Source organism: Doryrhamphus excisus, chromosome 14, assembly GCF_030265055.1.
Source record: "Doryrhamphus excisus isolate RoL2022-K1 chromosome 14, RoL_Dexc_1.0, whole genome shotgun sequence".
Taxonomy (NCBI): Eukaryota; Metazoa; Chordata; class Actinopteri; order Syngnathiformes; family Syngnathidae; genus Doryrhamphus; species Doryrhamphus excisus.
Window position 1 is genome coordinate 7,370,427 of NC_080479.1, and position 21,917 is coordinate 7,392,343.

General features: G+C 43.2%; 2 protein-coding genes and 1 long non-coding RNA gene across 5 annotated transcripts in view; 2 read left to right on the forward strand and 1 right to left on the reverse strand.

Annotated features, from left to right (window-relative positions):
• The window catches only part of pard6gb (par-6 family cell polarity regulator gamma b), a 27,218-nt gene extending 17,709 nt beyond the window's left edge, over positions 1-9,509 (reverse strand). The window contains exons 1-2 of the mRNA XM_058046873.1: positions 9,160-9,509; positions 6,565-6,787 (exon numbers count right to left, since the gene is read on the reverse strand). Of these exons, the coding sequence (XP_057902856.1) occupies positions 6,565-6,787; positions 9,160-9,231 (295 nt within the window). The 5' untranslated portion in view covers positions 9,232-9,509. The remainder of the gene's footprint in view (positions 1-6,564; positions 6,788-9,159) is intronic.
• LOC131101603 (uncharacterized) lies at positions 818-14,456 on the forward strand. 3 transcript variants are annotated; one of them, XR_009119243.1, is made up of 3 exons: positions 818-976; positions 5,918-6,104; positions 14,427-14,456. It is a non-coding gene; the product is annotated as an uncharacterized LOC131101603 (long non-coding RNA). The 3 variants fall into 3 exon arrangements; XR_009119242.1 differs by lacking the exon at positions 14,427-14,456 and adding an exon at positions 11,129-13,158 and having other exon boundaries at positions 5,918-10,961; XR_009119244.1 differs by lacking the exon at positions 14,427-14,456 and adding an exon at positions 11,129-13,158.
• Positions 14,457-14,462: 6 nt separating this feature from the next.
• jarid2b (jumonji and AT-rich interaction domain containing 2b) overlaps positions 14,463-21,917 on the forward strand; it is a 135,614-nt gene continuing 128,159 nt past the window's right edge. The window contains exon 1 of the mRNA XM_058046861.1: positions 14,463-14,583. The gene's annotated coding sequence lies outside the window, so the exon portion shown is untranslated. The remainder of the gene's footprint in view (positions 14,584-21,917) is intronic.

The window sequence follows — 21,917 nt, forward strand, 5'->3', positions numbered from 1 at the left end:
CTGGAATGAACACAACCAGGGGGTTTCTCGACACGCTGATGGAGAGATTTATCCCTAAATCCAGTGTCCCCGGGACTAAATCAGCTTTCCCCCGGCTGGGATGAAGTCCCGGTGCTAATTATTATTGGGGGTCAGGCTTTTAAGGCTACGGCTACCATGACTCAGCACTGGCATGTTGACATCCAGTGTGTGGACAGAAGTGCAAACACACAAATGTTCTCAGAAGCCTTTTGGCTGCCGCACAGGAGAGGCCAGATGGAGAATGCACAAAAACAGACACACACTCGGGTTTCTAGTATGCGCCAGTGTACACTGGAAATGACTCAGGGGGGTAGGGTGGGGGGGGGGGGGCACCGAGACCCAAACCCAAGAGAAAATAATAAGATGAGAATGTATTTCACAAAAACAATCACGCTCCAAGACAAGTAGTGGAAATTCCAGCAGGAGGAAATTGGATGTCTTACCTGCGCTCTCCATTTCTTTTCAAAAGGGAGGAAATAATAAATCCTGGCCAACTTGGGCCCCGCAAACGTGGCCGTAACATCATTTAGACCCGGGTCACGGCTCCACTCATTGTTGACAATACCATGAAATAAGACACTTGAATAAATTAGAAGCCAAAACCGAGGAGGACTGAGAAAACATTTATCGTTTCCTCTCGGCTCCTGCCTTCCACAGCTCGAAGGGGTCACGTTCAGGTCAAGCTCTTGCGCAATCCTCAAAAGCACAACAGACGTGGATGTGCGTCCGTGTGAGCCGTTAACGATTAATCAAAACACCAAAGTAAGAAATGATGTCATCTTTGCCATTTGTCTCCTCCTCTTATTCGATGATCAGCAAAATCGTCCGTGCTGCATTTGTCGGAGTTGGAGTTTAACGGATACCGAGCAGCCGAGTGCGGAGCGAGGGCGGTTGGTGAAACGGCAATCTCACTCAACGTTTGATCTCCAAGCAACTGTAGCCTCCGAGTTGTTGGGTAAGTTGTTGAGTGGCGATCTGGCCGTCTGCAAGCACATTTGGTTTAGCTTTAGCTGGCACTGCTAGCAAGCCTCTTAAAGCTACAGTATTACCGTATTTTCCGGACTATGAGTCACACTTTTTTTCATAGGTTGGCTATTCCTGCGACTTATACTCCAGAGCGACTTATAAATGACTTTTCTGTTCATGTTTATTTTATGTGTAGCTGAATAACCATGTTAGCATATCTTACACTTATTCAGACTGTTCAACTTGCCTTCCAAGAGGACGTAATGTCTGTTTTGGTCAAGTTGTTTTTAAAATAAATTACCCGCAAAAAATGCGACTTTTACTCCAGAGCGACTTATAAATGAAAAAAGTGTTTATGTTACATAAACACTGGACACCTTTTCTGTTCATGTTTATTTTTTGTGTAGCTGAATAACCATGTTAGCATATCTTACACCTATTCAGCCTGTTCAACTTGCCTTCCAAGAGTCGTTTTTAAAATAAATTACCCGCAAAAAATGCAACTTATACTCCAGGGCGACTTATAAATGAAAAAAGTGTTTATGTTACATAAACACTGGACACCTTTTCTGTTCATGTTTATTTTGTGTGTAGCTGAATAAGCATTGTGTTAGCATATCTTACACCTATTCAGCCTGTTCTCTATTCTTTTATTGTTACAACTTGCCTTCCTTGTTTTGGTTTAAGTAGTTTGTAAAATAAATTACCCGCAAAAAATGCGACTTATACTCCAGAGCGACTTATAAATGAAAAAAGTGTTTATGTTACATAAACACTGGACACCTTTTCTGTTCATGTTTATTTTTTGTGTAGCTGAATAACCATTGTGTTAGCATATCTTACACCTATTCAGCCTGTTCTCTATTCTTTTATTGTTACAACTTGCCTTCCTTGTTTTGGTAAAGTAGTTTGTAAAATAAATTACCCTAAAAAAATGCGACTTATACTCATACAGAAAATACGGTATGCTATTTTTCACCAATTTGACATTTGTACGCCGGAGGTGTGACTAGCCTTGATCCTACAATTTAGCCAGGTTGAAGTGCTTTTAGTCAGCCTTAATGTTTAATGCTCACGAATCTGTCTCCCGGAAACATTAGCAACACTTGAATCGCTACGTGAGCTACAGTGCTAACATTACACTAGCATCATCATGCTAGGCTAGCCTATTCGTCAGAGGAAAACAAACATTAAGCCTAAAAAAAAAAAAAGCATTTTTTTTCTATCCACAACCCTTATACCAGACATGAACACACGTCTTTCTCTTTTCTGTGCCTTCTAAAGTTACAGAAAGAGCTAAAAAGAGGCAGCTAATAGGGTAGCCTTCAACGGGTAGACCTTTTTACCCTGCGACCTTGGCCTTCTTGGCCTGTTTGCTTAAACCTTCGGCCTCGTCTCTTGTCTTTGCTGAAAGTTTAGTCTGTGTGCAAGTGTGCAGCACGCAAAAACAAGGCCCGGTGTTTTGCTTGGACAAATACTATTTGCAAACGGCGGGTGGAAGTCACCTCTGTTTTTACCCCAACTAGCTTTGAAGAACATCTGTTCAACATCCTTCTCTCAGTGAAACTGGCTCCTACCCCAAACTGTCCCACCAAAGTTGTCCAATAAAGTCCTGATGAACCCACTACTAACTTCCTACTAACTCCAAAGGTAGTGGACGCTTAGTGGGGTGTTGGTGCTATTCAGTTGGGAAAGTCGTTCTGAGAATAGGTTTGTCAGAGTAACAAAGAAGCGTTCCGATTCCGTCCAAACCTCAGACTTCCTTCAAAGGGGGTTTGTTTTGGCCGTTGCCAAGGAGTTTTGGGGTTGCTTACTTTGACAAAAGCAGAGGTTTTGTCTTTGCAGTACGGCGCAGGGAATCAGAGGCTGGTGACAAGTGGATCTGGGTTAGATTAGGGATCGGTTTCCTGTCCAACTTATCTTTTGCCTAAAAATAAACAAATGTAGGCAGCCTTCTCTCGGTCAGGCCATGTCCTAATTTGTAGGATGTAGCAACAGCATGGGAATATAATGGGACAATTAACACGACATCCACAAACATCCCAGACAACCGCCACTGCTGCGTATCCAGTTGTGTGCCTGATGGAATCGATCCTTATCCGATCATCCTGCCATTTCTGTCCTTTGTCAAAGTTCCTGCGGTGGAGTCACACCTTGCCGCATTTGACGGAACTGGCTTGTTTTAGTGTTTTTGTAACCGATTAAGGGTCATTGAGCAAAACGTTGCCATCGTTAAGAATCACCCCAGCCGGCAACATGGATCGGCTAGACCAGTTCTGTTGACGCAAATGCACACTTTGGCTTAAAAAGGTTTTATCAGACTGCTGCAAAATTGCTGGAATTTCAATGGAGTTCCGTAAAGCAACCGTTTGGGATGACAGTAGAAATGTAGAAATTTATTGGACCTGGATCAGAATCAAAAAGGCTTGCCTTTAGTTATTCATTCATTTTCTTCTACCGCTTATCCTTTGGTTGGGGGGGTGCTGGAGCCTATTCCACCCGTCTTTGGGTTAGAGGCGGGGTACACCCTGGACTGGTGGCCAGCCAATCACAGGGCACATATAGACAAACAACCATTCACACTCACATTCATACCTATGGACAATTTGGAGTGGCTAATTAACCTAGCATGTTTTTGGAATGTGGGAGGAAACCGGAGTACCCGGAGAAAACCCACGCATGCACGGGGAGAACATGCAAACTCCGAGGGTGGAATTGAACTCTGGTCTCCTAGCTGTGCGGTCTGCGCGTTAACCACTCGACTGCCGTGCAGCCCGCCTTTAGTTATCTGATAAAAAAAACGACTTAACCTACAAAAAAAACGAATACACGAAGATAAAGTTGTTTCAACTAACTTAGCAGCCCTCGACATCCCAGTCATGATCCCTCTTAAGAGCGGAACATGCCTTCATTGTCTCCATTATTCCTTCAGCAGCAGGTAGCCTCTGTGTGCACGAGTGCCACTGATCTCCCGAACAATTGCGAGCGGTGTCCGGTTGATAACATGACACAAACACTTGTGGTGTCAGGAGTGAAAGACGGCATATGAAAGGAAATATTGCATGACTGGTATATATTGTCACATACAGTAAACCTCGGATATATCGGATTCAATTGTTCCCACTGGTTTTGTCCGATATAAGCGAAATCCGTTATATGCGTATACCGGAAAATGTCCGTTTTACGCATATATCGGATTTATATCCGGTATATGCGTAAATCGGATTTTATCCGTTATAAAAAGGCACTTCCTTGACTATGTTTCCAATGTACCTGGACGCACAAGCAACGCTGCAAACGCTGCAAATGACGTCGTATAGCGGCCTGTCACGATTCGGCGAATCGGAGCGCCACGATGCGGCCATCCGATATATGCGAGGGAAATTTAATGGAAATGCATTGGAACGGGACTGGAGATTTTGTCCGAAATAGGCGAAATCCGTTATAAAAAATCAATGAAAAATCAATGAAAATGCAATGAATTTTTATTGGAAATGCATTACAGAAAAATTGGTTCTTTTTTATCTGTCCGTTGTGAGCGAATTTCCGATATATCCGAGGTTTACTGTATTATCATGATTTCATCTCATGGCAGCCCGTCTCAAGTCCGTTTGGACCAGCATAGTTGGCGTTAGCCATCAACAGCTTATTAAGGGACTGTCAGACAATAGATGAGCACACTGATACGTCAGCTCTTTCCAGCCAAGTGATGTAACAAGAACAGCCGTGCAGTACAGACGTCACTGCAAAGACAAAGTCTTTTGTGTACGCGTGAGCACCTCATGTGTCAGTATTGTCACGTAAATGTGACGGCTGTCAGCCGGCGCCACGACCACGCAAGCATCGGGTGTCGGCAGACCACCCGCTTGGAAGACCACACAAGCGACCATGTACAGTACAAAGAGCCAGTGGCGTATTTAGGGACATTGGTGACCACGTTTGAGTTCATGGGCTGGTTTTAACTGATCGATGTGTATGTTGTTTTTCTGGACGGCGTGGGAGACAATGGCCACGTGTACATGGGCCCAAATATTCCAATTGTATTCGCTTTATTTGCTCAAAACGGAAAGAATGGAACCTTTGTATACACCTCATTCCCAAAGAAAAGTCGCAATCCCAATGAATATATAATAGGATGCACGGGGGTGGAATATTCCTTTCCCCAATCCGATTGAGGTATCTTGTACCTGCTCAAACGGAAAGTTCTTCTTCTTGGTGTTTTTCTTCTTCTGTTGTTTATTGGCGGTTGGCAAGCAGCTTTGGTGTGCATTAGCGCCATCTGTGGAACAGAATCTAAACCCTTCTATACTTTATTCACAAGTCCAGTTTTATTAAAAAAGAAAATATATATCTATATAAAACATGTCCCGAGTTTAATGATCAAATATTAGCAAGATTGAATTTGATCTTTTCCTGTTTAAGTTCTTTCAGCGCATGCTCAGATATGACGTAACACGCAGATCCAGACCTTCTTCACTTTTAAAAATGGAGGCCAGCAATCGGCATTGGACTGCTAAGTAAAGTTTGGTTTTGATCCAAACTAAATTTCAAGACCGGATGAAGGAAAAAATACGGAGTTATTCCAACAAGTGGAAGAAAAACTCGGTATCACGTGATGTTTTACTGGGCATGCCCCATTGACTATTCTGTTGGATTATAGCGGCGCATGTAGATGTTGTTTTCTTTGTTTGTCCGAATATTACGACTTTAACAAAAACATATTTCTTTAATATTTCAACTTTATAATACTAAAATGACTGCAGCTTTTTCGATTTTTCTAAAGAATGTGCTGTGGACCGTTCAAATTGTCCCCAGGCCACACTTTAGACACCCCCGGTCTTATGTAACCTTAGGTTGGTTCATCATCAAGTGACTGAAAACTCAACCGCGCCTTGTATTTATTTTGACAACATTTCCTAAAATCCCAAAGATGCGGCCGAGCCGGTGCTCACTGATGCCCCGAGGCGCCCCGAGGCGTTCACAACCTTCATCATTACACAAGCTTCATTCCGAGGAAGGACGCCGTGTAGGAATGAAGATGAATCGACCACCTCATTTGCATTGGCTGATCGTCTAGCTAGCAAGCTGCTACTCCAAAGCCCTCCAAAAGGCCGACGGTGAGTAGTTCCCACTCGGACCGCTGAGCCGCCGTCTTTATCCAAACGGGAGTCTTTTCTTTTCATGAGCACCTTTTGTCTCAGAGTAATGTCTGGTATGCCGGGATACAAGCTTTGCTCAATGACCTGATTTCTATGGCCTCCGTGTGTGTGCGCGCCCGCAAGCCCTTCCTTTGGAGAAGACAGAGGGCTTAGCCAGGCAGACAGACGCATCCAGCCAATCAGGGGGCAGTAAACACAAGAAGCCTTACATGAGGTAAACAAAAAGGCCTGGCGTTCCCGGAGCGGGAAGAGGCACATAATTGGATTAGGAAATATTCTCCAAGGCAATTACCATCCCAGATTGTAATAAGAGGTCATTTTTTAAAGGTTTACATCTTGTCAGAGCATTGAAAATCAATATTTATCCAAGAGATGATCTCGTTGAAGACACGGGAGGGCTGAATGGCCAACGTCCTACCTTGTCTCTGGATGAAAATCCTCAGCAGGGGGTGAGCGGTGGACACGGCCTTACAGAAGTTGTCGTCGTTGTTGATGGGCAGCAGATCGCCGTGGACATCAGCGTACCCGATCATCACCTCCATGTTGGCGATGCGGTGGATGTGCAGGATGAGTTTGTAGAACTCCTCGAACTTGCCGGGCTTCAGCCGGTCCACCGAGAAGCGGCGGAATTCCGCCCCATACTGCGGCGAGGGGAAGGAGGGAAACGGCACAAATCAATCAACAGGAATGAGCATTGAGTAGCTTAGCTTTACCCTTTAAAAACTTTCATTTTGTGTATTATATACACACAATACAAGGGAATTCATTGCCATCTTCAGCAAGCAGCTAATTAGCTTAGCTTAATTTTTTTATTAGGTATTAAAAGGGAACTCGGGAGGGGAACTTTAAAAAGGGTAACATGTTCAAACGACAGCGGCAGGCATTTGTGTCGCCTCCCACGCATTCACACACAGTTTGTGCTGATGCTTTCTTTCCCCGGGCGAGGTCATCAAAGCGCCAATGAGGCCGCCGCTGAAGGTCACGGCGGGGTCATCATGTGACTCAGATGCAAAAAGGCGAGAGATACCGCGCCGAGGCCACAAAAGCACGCCCCAATAAACCAAAACAAGGAACCGTCACAGACAGAGCGAGTGTGAGTGAACGATACTTTGAGACATGAACGACTCCTCCAGTCAACTCGTCCCCTCGACAAACAGGTTTGTCAAAGATAACGTTATAAAAAGGTTAGTGAAAGTGTTGCTCCAACGTGTTTGAACACGACTCCAACTGGATGTACTGCTCCGAAAGGTTACACCATCAGGCGACGTGCTTCAACAATTATTGGCTCCTATTTTATTGCCGCCTATCGATGCGGGAGACAGGAAATACTACTACATGCTCATGTACACAGATCTCATCATGTGTGGTGCCTCCTATGGCTTGGGTCAAAATGCTTTGGAAGCTCATGTTAGCATTAGCCGTGGCAGTAGACACTCAATGACGATAAACAAAATTGGGTTTTAACGTTACTTTTAAGAAAAGTACATGAAAATAATGCAATCGACTAATTTAATTTCTACTACGTCGCACTCTATGTGTATGCTGGTGGCCCCGCCTCCACCCACTGAGATACCGGAGGACTGACAGAAGAGCTCACTCCGTTCATGCCATTGTTCCGTGCTTCCGAGCAATGCACAGAGTGAACTCTCCTTGATGGATGAGGGAAACAGACCTATAATGAGGCCGGCAAAATTATTGAATTAATTTTCTTTTATTTTCTGTCATAAATTAATTTATTTATCATCATTCCCAAAGCTGGTGCCCACAAGTTCATTTTCTGAACTAGAAATCTCACGAGATTTGGCGACTCCCCTCGCAAGCATCCGTGTAAGACATCGAGATTTTAGTAAGACGTTTTGGTTGATGTCAGCCATGTTTTTCAACTAATCTTGCTCGTACTGGTGAGTCCCATACAGGTGTGCACCAAATTTTATAGTGGTTGGGTAACGATGAGTCATATCAAATCTAATCGAATCGTTTGTACACTGTACCGAATCACTATGTTTATCTTTTTAACGTATCCATCTCCGTTTGCACATCGAATCTTCCACCACAAAGGGATTTACAACCCTGGTATCATCTTGTGACGCCCCGAGTACAAACCGATGCCTTATCTTTCAGTGATATATCGGACGACATTGGGGGGGCTGGATGGTAATTTGGGGCTTGTTTTGGAAACCCTCAACCGCAGGCTCCAACAAAGTGTTTGGAAATCTTCTTAAATCAAAGTGGAGGGATTGGTGTCAACATCTCGTCCTACACCCCCCCAGCCCCAAAAAACCAAAACATCTGGTCCCTGATAAGAGCATGAGTGAAACCAGTACCAGTCTCCTCCGACACGTCCTCCCTGATACTCTTATCACTAAAAGCACCCTCGTATCGTCATGAAGACCATTAAGAACATTGAGAAAAGTACTTTGGATAAACTGTGACGGTGGTGATCCACACATGTGAGTGACTCACCTTGCAGGTACAATACATTTAACTAAACCCGAAAATGCAAATGTGACGTGAATGGGAGTCAGCTGCATGTGACGTCATACTAAAACCTGCCAGAAACCATTTGGAAGCTATCTCAAAAAGGTAATTACTGCTTATTGGGGCTCGGTTTGATTCACCTTTTCACACCCAAATGGACCAAAAGTACTGACAGACACCGTCAGCAAGTTGTTAAATGTTGATTTCTTAGATTTTAGCTGTGAATCTACTACAGAAAGACTAATTCCTACATCTGTTTCACTTGTTTGTCATTTTAACCACAACAGAGAGACGTTTTATACACTCCAAATTGAAGTCCTGGATGAGTTTCGACATTTTCTTAACGAATGTGGGCACCAAAGTGCAACAAATTGAGTAAAACGGCCACTTTTTTGAGCGGCGAACACTCCTGGTTCATATGTGTCTCGTTAAAAGGCATCAAACATCCAATACAAAATAATGTTGTGTTCAAATGCTCACTGCAGACGACCATGTGTGTGCACTCTTCCTCCGCCTACGTGCACATCGCACCCACCTTGCTTTTCACCTCCACGGCGTTACAATCCACGTTTCGCAAGGGTTGCGATCGGTTAAAGCTCCGGTTCATTCTGGGAATAGAACTTTACAAAACAAAAGAGAAGAAAACAGTGCCCTGCAAGAAGGGGGCTCCGGTCGGTGGGGTTTCCAGCAGTAAAGTCCTTCCAATACAAACGATCGCGATTCCCTTTTTTTTTTTAACTCGTTCACCTCGGAAAAGTATTATTTTGTCAAATGTATTCCACTTTTCAGCTGAAGAAGACCTTCCAGGTTGAAAGGCGGAGAAGAACTAAGCGGTGTGGAGTTTTGGAGGGTTGGTTAAGTTTTGAAAATGACATCAGCGCTCCTAAAAAAAACCCGGAGCTTGTGATGCCTTCAGGGTAGCTTGTTCACTTCGGTATTACAATCTAACGTAAAGAGCTGCACATGAAAAATCAGCGTTTAGAATACAATATTTTCTATACATATATGTTTATTATTAAAGTACAACTCTTTGGTTTGAAAAATATTAATATAACTTTTATAAGTTACATCCATCACGTCATGCTGCTGGAAACCGACGAATCCCACCTATTCTTGAAAGCACCATTAGGTGCATTGCTTCTCCAGTCCGCTGGGGGCAACATTTGTAAAAAGATAACATTCTCTGTGCTACTTCCGCTGTTTATGCCATTAACAAAGTCAACTCAATACAGGACAATGTTGCCGATACTGATCAATACATTTTACTTGATATTTTTAAATCAGTTGATTGTTTTTGTCATTTTAATTTATCGACTATCCTTGGTATCAATGCCGATATTTGCCTCGACTCCCCACAAAAGCTGTAATGATATTAGATTAGTTAAGCAACATCGAATTTCATGATTTCTGTGCTTGTTTTGTGAGTAATATGACACTGTATACTTCCATTTCCATTTAAAATCATGTTGTCTGTCTCATTAAAAAAGGAGGCAACATGTTGACGAGCGTCCTGCTTTACGGCATTCCTGCACAGCAGCTGCAGATTGCAAAGGAAGCACTTCTAGTTTACTCACTCCTGGAAGTTACTGGACAAAAAGCAGACGCTAAAATCTCATGTTTGGGTGTAGGGCGCCTACCTGTGGTCAGTAGTAGTACTGCATAAACTGTACACAATTTTATTGTGTATTTTATTATCAGCTGCCAATTTCAAATACATATATAGCACTTATTTCGTATTGTACGAAATATATATTACACTAAATGTCTGTATCATAATTCATAATTTACGACCATTGATGAAACGGTTGCAGTTCACTTCCCGAGTCCCTACAAAGACCGACACTCACTTCCGGTCCGACGTAAGGTAAGCTAATAACGTAACGAGTATTCTTTTTTGTAATATGTCAAAGTTTAAATACATATAACGATAAAAAAGTTTCCATAATTGTCTTACATTTACTATCAAATGTGGTTAAAATCATTGCGGTTACTAAAATGACCAAATTCGCAACTTTATAGTGTTGTCCTATGTAAACTGCCGTATTTTTCACGACTCAGCCGTGTAAATGTACAACAACGCAAAATAGTTCGTTTTTAATGAAAAGCGAACTTAGTTGTTAGGCGTACTACTTTTTTTTGTTGCTTGCTTGTCTGATTAAACAAACCTCCACAGTCAACGTGGAGTTTATTGAGGCCTTACGTCAGACGACGTTAATTCACAGCAGTGTATGCTAGCTAGCTACCTCATGGGAATAAGCGCCATAAAAGACGGATGGATGCGAGCTACCACTCCTTGAGAAGTGGACTTCAGAGAAGGACATAAATTCAAGAAAAAATGTAAGAGGGGTTTCTATCTTGGTAATTGCGCATGCACTTGTGTGGCTGTCATGCTTCGGCCGCGCCACTAGATGGTGCCATTACTCCACAAATAGGAAAACCTGCACTCTTAGCTGTTGACATGTCTGCTTTACCTCACTCTCTCCCACTCTTTGATTCTCCCACAGTGGCACCCACCTCTTAAGACGTCCCGTCTGCTTTGCTTCAACCCCACACACGTCCCTCCTCATCCTCACCGGCCCCCTTTTGATGTGTAAAGATGGCCCAGACCTCTGGGCTGGTCTGGACTTTGTCTTTTTTTTTTTAATGGCCCTTTTAGTGAAGTTTGTGTGCCGTCACTCATGTGTACGCACTCGTGTAAAGATGCTGCAGTGTTTTTGTACTGGCTGAACGCATATTTTAGTCACTGCGTTGTGTTCTCCTCCCTGCAGCATGAAAACACGAGCCATCTGGTCTCAGGGGGTGAAAGGTCAAATCTCAGGCTGGTAATGAGGATGGCGTTGCCAGGGGGATGTAGGAGGGGCAGTTTGTGTGTGTGTGTGAGGCCAATGGCGACGGGCCTGTCTGCTTCCTAAGTGAGCATTAAACATTAACGAGTGTGGACGCATGAGGAGATGTTAGATTAGTGGCAGTGCAATCCATTTATAAAGTGTCTTATAGCTGGAAAATCACAATGGCGAGCCTTTTAAGTTGAAGTAAATGGAGTTTCGCTCACTTCATTTCAAGGTCCATGGATATAATTCAGCATGTGTGTGGGTTACCATGGCGATGCGGGGAAAATGAGAGGAATAATGAAATTTGCACATCCTCGCTTGTGAAAGTAAGCCGGCAACCTTCGGGACTGACAAGGTTTTTACTTGTGACATTAAAGAAGCCACACACTCGGCGGTGACATCATCATCGTGTTGTCACTCACCGCCCACGATCCGCGGGACATCCGCCGCGCTCTCATGGGGACGGCGCAGACAGGACGTCTCTGGCGGGATTACGGGGTGTTTGCGCAGGGCGTCTCGCACGCCTCCTCGATTGAAAGAAAACAGCATCCGTCTCGGTCAGGCCTCCAGGCTGTTAAATAAACGTCAGTCAGCCAAGCCGTGCGTAGCGGAGAGAGTGAGACCGCAGAAGGCCGCGGCTCAATCTCAACACAAACACACACTTATTGACCTTCTCCTGGTGTACAGTGTTGGAGATCAACATCTTCCTCTTCTCTCCTCATTGTTTCTTCTCTACGCTGTCCTGAGTGGTCACTTTCACTCAGCGCCTCCTTCTTGATAAAATGTCAACACACAGACCAGACAATACACCAGATTGGCTCCATGAGAATGAGAAGGAAAAAAGATTTTAACTTAGATAGTTCCATAGATTCCTTTATTGTCATTGCACAGTAACACAGCAGGGAAATTGTCGACGAAATGTCGTTGCCTGGCTCCCATATAATATCAAAAACAAACGAAGGTAAATAATAATAATAATGAAATGACAGCTCAAAGCTGTGTGCACACCGGACACAATTAACATGATTTTGCCCCGCCCATACTGTTACCCTACCCTGTTACCCCGCCCTGTTTTGCTTTGGATTAGCAATGAAGCTAAAGGCTTATGACGCTGGGTACAAATAAATGCAGGAAATGATTCGGAATAAAACGGAAAATAGATAAGATAAAGCATCTCATCAAACATGTTGTGAAGTTACGACAATGTGAGTACGATGCTAACTTGCTAATTGGGTCAAATGATTAAGTTTCATTAATGTTCATGTTAAAGGTTAAATAACTGTTAATACTGTACATTTGAATCTGAAAAAAATAATTTCTCTACCAACTGTATGTGGTTTCTTACGTTTTTCTTATTTGCTGTTTTATTATTATTTTACTTATTTATTACTGATTGATTGTATTGTCTTTATTCTTAATTTGTTTATTTATTTATTTTTATCTTATTTTGTGTATAGTGTGTATATGTGGAATGTTTTATCAGATATTTTGGTGTGGAAAACCCGAACCAAAGTACTGAAAAAGTGTAGGGCAGAGGTGCTCATTAAGTCGATCGCGATCTACCGGTCGATCGCGGAGGTGGTACTGGTCGATCGCTGGTCGATCGCGGCGTGACATTAAAAAAATATCATCCCAGCATCAATGCCGTCACTTGATTGATATACAGGGCAGCCATTCAGATGACAACTGAATGTTGCCCTTCGGGCGACCAATGAAATCAAACAACGTCTCTAAGTGCAGCAGAACTTACGATGTCAGCCTATCATCCATCCCTGTTACTTGATTGACATACAGGACAACCAGTCAGATGACAACTGAATTTTGACCTTTAGGTCACCGCTCATGCGTAAACAACGATGCAAAGTGCTAAGCTAGTCGGCGAATTGCATCAGATTTCAAGCCCTCGCTAAAGTTTATGGTCACTAAAATGAGTGAAGGAGCTGGACCAAGTAAAAAGGCAAAAACTGGACCAAGTAAAAAGTAAAAACATATCACTTCCATACGGAATGGGAGGTGGACTTTTTTTTCACAATGTCTTTTTCGAAGTGCGTTTGCCTCGTATGCCATTCTACCATCGCAGTACCAAAGAAGGGAAATGTGGAGTAATGTGGAGGTAATTACAAAAAATGTTAATAGTTAATTATGTGTGTTTTGCAATATTGGCTCATTTCTTTTCCAGTTTTTAATAAATGCGTTTTTTTTTTTTTTTTTGAAAACCTGATGCGGCCCGGCTTCACCCAGAACCTAGCTCCGGTGGCCCCCAGGTAAATTGAGTTTGAGACCCCTGGCGTAAACAGTAAATTGCACAAATAATTTCAATCATTTTGAATATATAATAATAATAATAATTTAAAGTTTTGCGTGTGTGTGAGGGCTCACTCTGTTCATGCCGTTGTTCTACGGAAGGTGCTGAAACAGAGTGAACCCCCTTCCAGCCTGTTTGGAGGCAGGAGAGGAGGGAAACGGACACGCTTGCACATGGCAATATAGCGAGGCCGTCAAAATGATGCATTTTTGTTTCTTTGTTAGCGTCCCAGGACTAGTGGCCATTTGCTGTGTGCTGGTTATTTTTGGAGATGTATTAAGTAACCAGAAGTGTTTTTAGGTACTCATGTTAGTTGTAACTTATGTTTAAATAGGAATTTGTATGTTATTGTGGAGACGAGGTTGCTGCTATTTATCAAGTCAATCAGCTGCTGTTGTGTTTACTTCATGGAACTCTGCTATCTTGGGTGAGTGGGTGTTTAGCGTGCAGCTAACAGCGTACGGTGTGGCAGGGAAAGCATACACGTGTGCATGCTGTGGTTGCCCTTTAAGGCTTCTTCTCATGACTTTCTTTCCATTTGTGTGTGTGTGTGTGTGTGTGTGTGAGCACGTGTGCGTGCACGCAAGATGGAGGCTAAGAGAGGCTCTGTTCAAGCTATCAAGGCAGACATGGTCACTCCTTTCTTTGTCTGTTCTCTCCTTACAGAGCTTTTCCTCCGGTTACCCCCCCCCCCCCCCCCCCCCCCCCCCGTCCCTGGGGGACTCAGTGATGGATGGTTTGGAGTGCAGGGGCGAAGGTGGAAGAGTGTGTGAGCAACAACGCCGCCCAGCTTGTGCTATCCACGTGACGCTTGTGTCAGCAGGTAAGCGGCCGCCGTGATGTTAATTACACGTCTGATTTCGTTCTGTTCAAACGTTTCCATTTTTGGGAATCATGGACAAGGGAATAATCTGTTCCGAGTTGCAACAGTCACCATCAGAGTAGCCCAGAGGTCAAATGTAAAAAGACAATGGTTCGACACACTTAGGTCACCAATTGTCACGCAAGTGTAAAAAGAAGTTAACCACCATAAAATCAACAAACCTTCTCTACCTTAACTTTTATAACTCGGACTGCTTTAAACGTGCTTGTTGTGTCCCGTCCTCCTTTTGGAACACATAAAAAAAGACAACGTAATATGAGGTCAGACAAGTGTAAAAAGAAGTTAGCCCCTGCCTACATGAAAAATGCTAAAGTACATGCCTAAAGTTAACCCTTTGATGTTGCAGTGTGTATGACGTAATAATATTTTGTAGCGCTTTTTCCTCTTTGGGCGAGAGGCAGGGTACACCCTGGACTGGTGGCCAGCCAATCACAGTGCACATATAGACAAACAACCATTCACACTCACATATCTATGGACAATTTGAATCAACCAATTAACCTAGCATGTTTTTGGAATGTTGGGAGGAAACCGGAGTACCCGGAGAAAACCCACGCATGCACGGGGAGAACATGCAAACTCCACACAGAGATGGCCGAGGGTGGAATCGAACCCTGGTCTCCTAGCTGTGAGGTCTGTGCGCTAACCACTCGACCGCATTGACCCGTATTGATGACATAAGGATATCTGCCATCTCATCAATAATCAATAATTTCATGTTCATTTCATGTTTACAGTATGCCGAGGGCCACGCCCTCTATACCTACAAAGCTCCTCCATCTTTGATACGCTGCGTGCCTTAACTTAACTTAACTCCCGCCACTTGTTTACAGCCTGTGGGTTTATGTCGGCGTCAGTCACGGCGGAAATAAAGAAGCTGATATATTACACTTCAATTAGCCGCCATCCACGGCGTCCTGTTTCAGGCAGTGTGAAAAAGGATCCACGGGTTTCTAATGACGATTCGATACCGCACGCATGTTAAGGAGGTCATGCCGGCAGACGAGGGGGCGTACGCTACGAAATAAAACACCTTTAATATTCCAGTACCGTCGCCGAGCGTGCTTTTGTGATGTTTGCTTGTAGGGAGGCGGGTCCTTTGTGCCACCTCCTCTCCATGTTTTCAAGCTTGTTCTTCCGCTGCGCCTCACATCCTGCGTGTGATCAAACAAGGCGGCGTATATGTCAAACCCCAAACGCGCCGACGCTTCTCTGTGATGCCAAGCAGCTGGGAACACGCCAGCTTGTTGTTTTTCTCTCCTGCGCTTATCCCGCATCCAAGCCGGGATGTGCGCACGCCACTTTAGTATTGGGACGCTTAGCCACGCCTACAGGAAGTATGGAATTCCTTTGCAGCTACAGTACATCGACTCCTGCGACAGATTCTTGGTCATTGCGAGGTCAGAGGTCACTGGTGCTGGACCTGAGAGCTAAGGACATAAGTATTGGGACGCCTGCAGGAAGAGAAAATGGACGTTGCAGCACCGTCCGATCTCTGGGGAGTTTCCTACAAGGTTTACTCTTGTCAAAAAAAAATAACATTTTTGAGGTCAGAGGTCAAAGACAAAATATTGGGACAGTTCCAAGAAGAGAAAATAGTCATGGATTTTGCTTCCCAAGCAACTTCCACCTTCCAGGACGACATTATACAAGATTCTTATGGCCATGTGTGAGGTCACACCGTGTCGTTCCATCGGCAGGAAGTGAAAGTGTGAGAATATAGTTGCCAGGACGACATGGGATAGTTGTCCATATGTAGGTCAGAGGCCACTGGTGTTGCATGCAATCGTCACCAAACGTCATGCCGGGATGAAGAATCAAACACCAAAGGGTCTAGTCCAGGGGTGGGCAAACTACAGCCCGGGGGCCACATCCGGCCCGCCAAGTGTTTCAATATGGCCCGCCTGTTTTTTTCCAAAGTATTTCATTTAAACTCAACATACAACCCGGCATCGTGGCTTGAGCCAACTTTTTGATGGTTGAGGTAGCTGCTTTATCAATTTCGTTATTTGATGTGTTCTGTTGTTGTTTACAAAATGCTCCTGGAAAAAGGAGCACAAGCACAATAATAAATAATAATAATAATAATAATAATAATAATAATAATAATGATGTTGTCAATAATGATAATAATACTACTATTATATTAATATTGTTGTTAATAATATTAATATAATAATTGTAGTAATATTATTATATTAACAAAATAATAATAATAATATAATAACATTACTATAACTAATAATTCTAATAAAAATAACAATAATAATAATAATAATACATTTATAACACACTTTATATCAAATAAATGATTTCAAAGTGCACATATAGCAGATTGCATGACACTTTTACATGTAAAATATGTGTAAAAATATAGGTGTAAAAATAGACTGTTACGTGTAAAATACTACATAATCCCCCCCGTCAATTTTGTTAAATTAATGCGGCCCGCGAGTCAAAAAGTTTGCCCACCCCTGGTCTAGTCACCTTTTTGCGTCATCTGATTGTAGCACAGCTGGGTGTCTCGAGGTGGAAAAGTCCTTTGCTTTTGTTTTGTAAGAACCCCCCCCCCCCAGCCATGCCCCCCTTTCCCACTGGGTCCATCTGCTCAGTGGCACACACACACACACACACACACACACACACCTTACTCTTTAAAATAGAATGATTTTGTCAGGCTAGACGAGTCCCCAAAATGTCACCTGAGCGTTCCTATTATGAAAGGAAACACACACTCCCCAGGGCCGGCTAGTCCGCGGACGCCATGTTTAATTGGGCCGACGATTAGGCAGCCGTTTTGTGTCTTGTGATATTGTTTCACGAAGATTAAAGCAGTGGGAATATTCCCCCTCCATTGTGATGTTACCACGGCGATAAGAGCGCAACCTTTGCCCTCTGGGCCTGCCCTTTGCTCGTCTCCAGGAGGGTTGGGTGTTCTCCATCACTCAGAGATCCTCCAATGAAAACGCGTGCTTTCTTCCATTAGCGCGCTCGCGCACAATACAAAAAAAAAAGGCAAATATTTGATGAATTGACAGCTGCTTTAATGCGTCAGCAGAGGGAAACTTCCTTTGTCGAACCGCATTCTTATTTCCTTCTAACGTATTGCTCCCCCGTCTTTGCCGTCTGGTGCTCTGCAAGAGAAAACAAGACAGGAAAGTGTTTACGTTCACCTTTGATTAATATGTAGGCTAGAAACGATTACATAAAAAAACAGTAAAATTGCTTTTTATGAGTCAAATATTGAGCCAACAATAAGACACGACAAGCCGTTTAGGAATTAAATCATTTGAAGTCATTCAAAAAGGCAGAACCTCTTATAACTCTCCATCTAAATTAATTTAAATAAATTATAAATAAATAGAATATAATATTTACTTTCAAACAAAAAACGTTGTTTCTTGTCGTGGTGATTGTGTGTCGTGTGACTGTCAAAGAGGAAAGCGTTATTTCATTCCTGTTTGAGGATGTTTATTTGTGCGCCTACAAGATAAACAACCACGCTCTTTCTCGCTTGTTTATTTTCCACTCACGGAGAAGGAGCCTACGTGTGCACACAATAAAGCACACACATGCACAGAGTGGGTGTGTGTGTGTGTGTGTGTGTATAATAAGTGTGAAAAATCTCATTAATGCAGTGTGGCTGCTGAGCCGCGGCTGCTGCTAAGTCCCCTTGTATTGTCACTCTCCTCCAGGGCCCCTGAGCACTAGCTAGCTAACTAGCATCATCGCCATGGAGACCCCGCCAGCAATGCCTCCCCACTCATCCTCAGCACTCCCCACCCTTACACACACACACACACACACACACACACCTTGCAACCTCTTCCTCCCATCCTCCCTCCCTCCCACCCGCCTCCTCGCGCTCTCTTTTTGTCCGCTGACAAAGCTTGACAAACCGCATGTGACTTGCAGGGCTTAGCACGGGGGAATCGTCACTGATTCACACACAGTTCAAACTCTCACGGAGGAAAAAAAGCAGCCATATTGATTTTTAATGATGGCAGCCAGTCAGAGGACCCTCGGTGCCTGCCGAGACGGAAACAAGGAAGTCAGCGGGAATTGTCTAACATGCAGGATACCCCGTTATTTATTTTTTCGCAATACAAAAATAATTGAATGCCTTTTTATTCTGTAGTTTTTTTTTGTAAGACTTAAAATGAATGACAGATACAGGATTGTCTCCTTGTCACATTTTTGCCACAAAAAGTTGCTGGTAAGATATGATGATGGTAAGGCACACGTGTCAATGGAGGGCCGAGACCCTGCAGGTTTCCTCTCCAAGTGGTTTCTCCAGCGGGTCATTTAATTGACAAGCTCCTTCCCTGAAAATGAAGGAGGTGCTGACCATTAAAATCACCCGTTTTAGTGACCGAATGGAAAGAAAACCTGTGGTGTCGCGAGTTGGCACCCATGTGGTAACCAACCAGGATGAGTGAATTTCAAAGTAGGATTTTTGTGGTCGGAACAAAAAACAGTTTACGACTTTAATGTCCTGTAGACATTAAATTAACAGCCCTATAGTCACCTTTACGATCCTATTATTTGTTGTTTACATCACATCTCACTGGCTACAGGTACATAATGGACGGCCACGCTAGCATAGCACGCTAGCATAGCACGCTAGCATAGCAAGCTAGCGAGTTAACTACAGTAAACCTCGGATATATCGGATTCAATTGTTCCCACTGGTTTTGTCCGATATAAGCAAAATCCGTTATATGCATATACCGGAAAATGTCCGTTTTACGCATATATCGGATTTATATCCGGTACATGTGTAAATTGGATTTTATCCCTTATAAAAAGGCACTTCCTTGACTATGTTTCCAATGTACCTGGACTGGGCAATGAAAAGAGACGTAAGGTAATGAGAATTGAACTTTATTGGACTCTGAGCATAACAAATTGTTAATTAAGCTAGGCCCTGTTACGCCCGTCAGGCCTACGTTATTTCCAATAGTGAGGTTAAGATCTCATTCACTGCTGTGCTAGTATTATTGACGTCACTCACTTTTATATTTGTCCTAAATCTGGAGCCAGGAGAAAGACAATAGCCAGTGACATCAACAAGATTAGCATAACGATGCGGCCATCCGATATATGCCAGGGAAATTTAATGGAAATGCATTGGAACGGGACTGGAGATTTTGTCCGAAATAGGCGAAATCCGTTATAAAAAATCAGATATATGCAATGAATTTTTATTGGAAATGCATTACAGAAAAATCGGTTCTTTTTTATCTGTCCGTTGTGAGCGAATTTCCGATATATCCGAGTCCGATATATCCGAGGTTTACTGTAGTTAGCCTCGCCAATTGATTTAATCCAAACTTAAGAAACAAAGGACAAAAAAGGAGGAAACCTACCACTTCCACATTGAATGAGAGGATAACCTTTTCTACATTGACTTTGCATTTATTTGTATCAATAATAATTGCGTATAATTGGATAATATTTTAACAATCCCCCCCAAGTAATGTAACCAACTTTCTAAGAATGTACACTGCATTTCTCTTGCAATAATTGCTTCACTCAAAAACACATCACAAAAGTATTTCCCGAGCGAGACCCGAGGAGTGAACAATGGACATGCACACGGCCAAAACCACGCAGACATTTTTACAACGGCAGTCTTGCGTCTCGCATGATTGTCTTTAATTTGACGTGAAATCACAACAGCAGCAAACGACCTACACGCGAGTGATCTCCATCCACCACCATCCACTTTTTTTTTTTTTTTTCATGGAAAACCGAATTGGCAGGCTCACACGTGGCCCGAATCCAAGCCTGCCGCTGCTAAACACATAGCTGGCTCCACATATGGAGGTGATTTGATAGATCAAAGTGCCGCTCCAGCTAATTAATCTACATCAACGTTAATTAATCAACTTAACCTCGGGCGTTGCAGACCACCCTCCGTACCTTGTGCAGTAAAAGCAGCCTGCTTTTTCATTTTATATGCAATTAAACGCTTAAGAGAAAAGGTGAGTGGGAAAAGGATTAATTTAAGATAAAGCTAATTTAGGCAAACGGCAGAGAATCAGGCACATTTGTGTGTTTAAGGCAAACACCGAGCTAGAGAGCGAGCTGAGCGCTGCGAAGAGGAAGGGAAAAACACTCTCCCTAAATAGAAAATAGCGAGAGAAAGGAGGGAGAAAATGATTAACCTCTGAGACATTCGCCTAATTAAGTCTGTCCGCCGCTTAAATGCAGCCGGCAACCTTGAAATGCTCGCCGGTCAGGTGAACTCATGTAAAATGTATGTCGTCATATATTACAAGAGCCGCTGCTTAATATAGTGACACGTGTAATCTTTATTCAACTCGTAGCCTCCGGCCATGCGCCGGGCTTGGCGGCAGACGCCGAGGAAGAGTCTGCCGTACAGATCACGTACAGCTGGCAGGGCTTATTTACACAGGTGGGAAGCTTTTAAGTACATGTTTGCGTATCGTTACAATTGTTTATGTTGTATTAATAAGAGATTTGTCCTCTACTGCCATAACATTGACTTAAAGTGTACATACACTAACCATCAACAGCACAGAACACCTGAATTTATTGCAGCAAGCATCACAAGTGGCAAGGTATTGTGGTGGCTTGCACCACTTTTACTTTTTTTGGGGGGGTACACACACGTACTCAATAGACCTTTCTAGAATTTCACAATATAAAAGGTTTTTTTTTAAACAAATTTTAGAAATAATTCAACGGGTCAATGAGGCTTGTCGATCATCATTTTAATAAAGACTGGCTAGACCAGGGGTGGGCAAACTTTTTGACTCGTGGGCCGCAATAATTTAACAAAATTGACAGGGGGCCAGACTATATATTTTACGCATATAATTCTAACAGTCCACCTGGAATGATTGTATCTGTAAGTGTCATGCAACCTGCTATGTATATGTGCTTGGGTCCTTTTTTCAGGAGCACTTTGTAAACAGCAGATCACATCAAATAAACAAATTGATTAAAAAAAAACTACCTAAACCATCAAAAGGTTGGCTAAAGCCATGATGTCAGGTTGTATGTTAAGTTTGGAAAGAACGTGCGGGCCATATTTAAACACTTGGCGGGCCGGATGTGGCCCCGGGGCCGTAGTTTGCCCACCCCTGGGCTAGACAGTAATCCCTCTTCAGAATATTTTTGTAGTTAGAGCATAGAAAACTTGTTTATGGCCACCTAAATATATTTTGTAGCATTATTAGAGCCCTCTAGACATGAAATAACACCACTATAGTCACTTTTACGCGCCTATTACCCAATATAGGAGA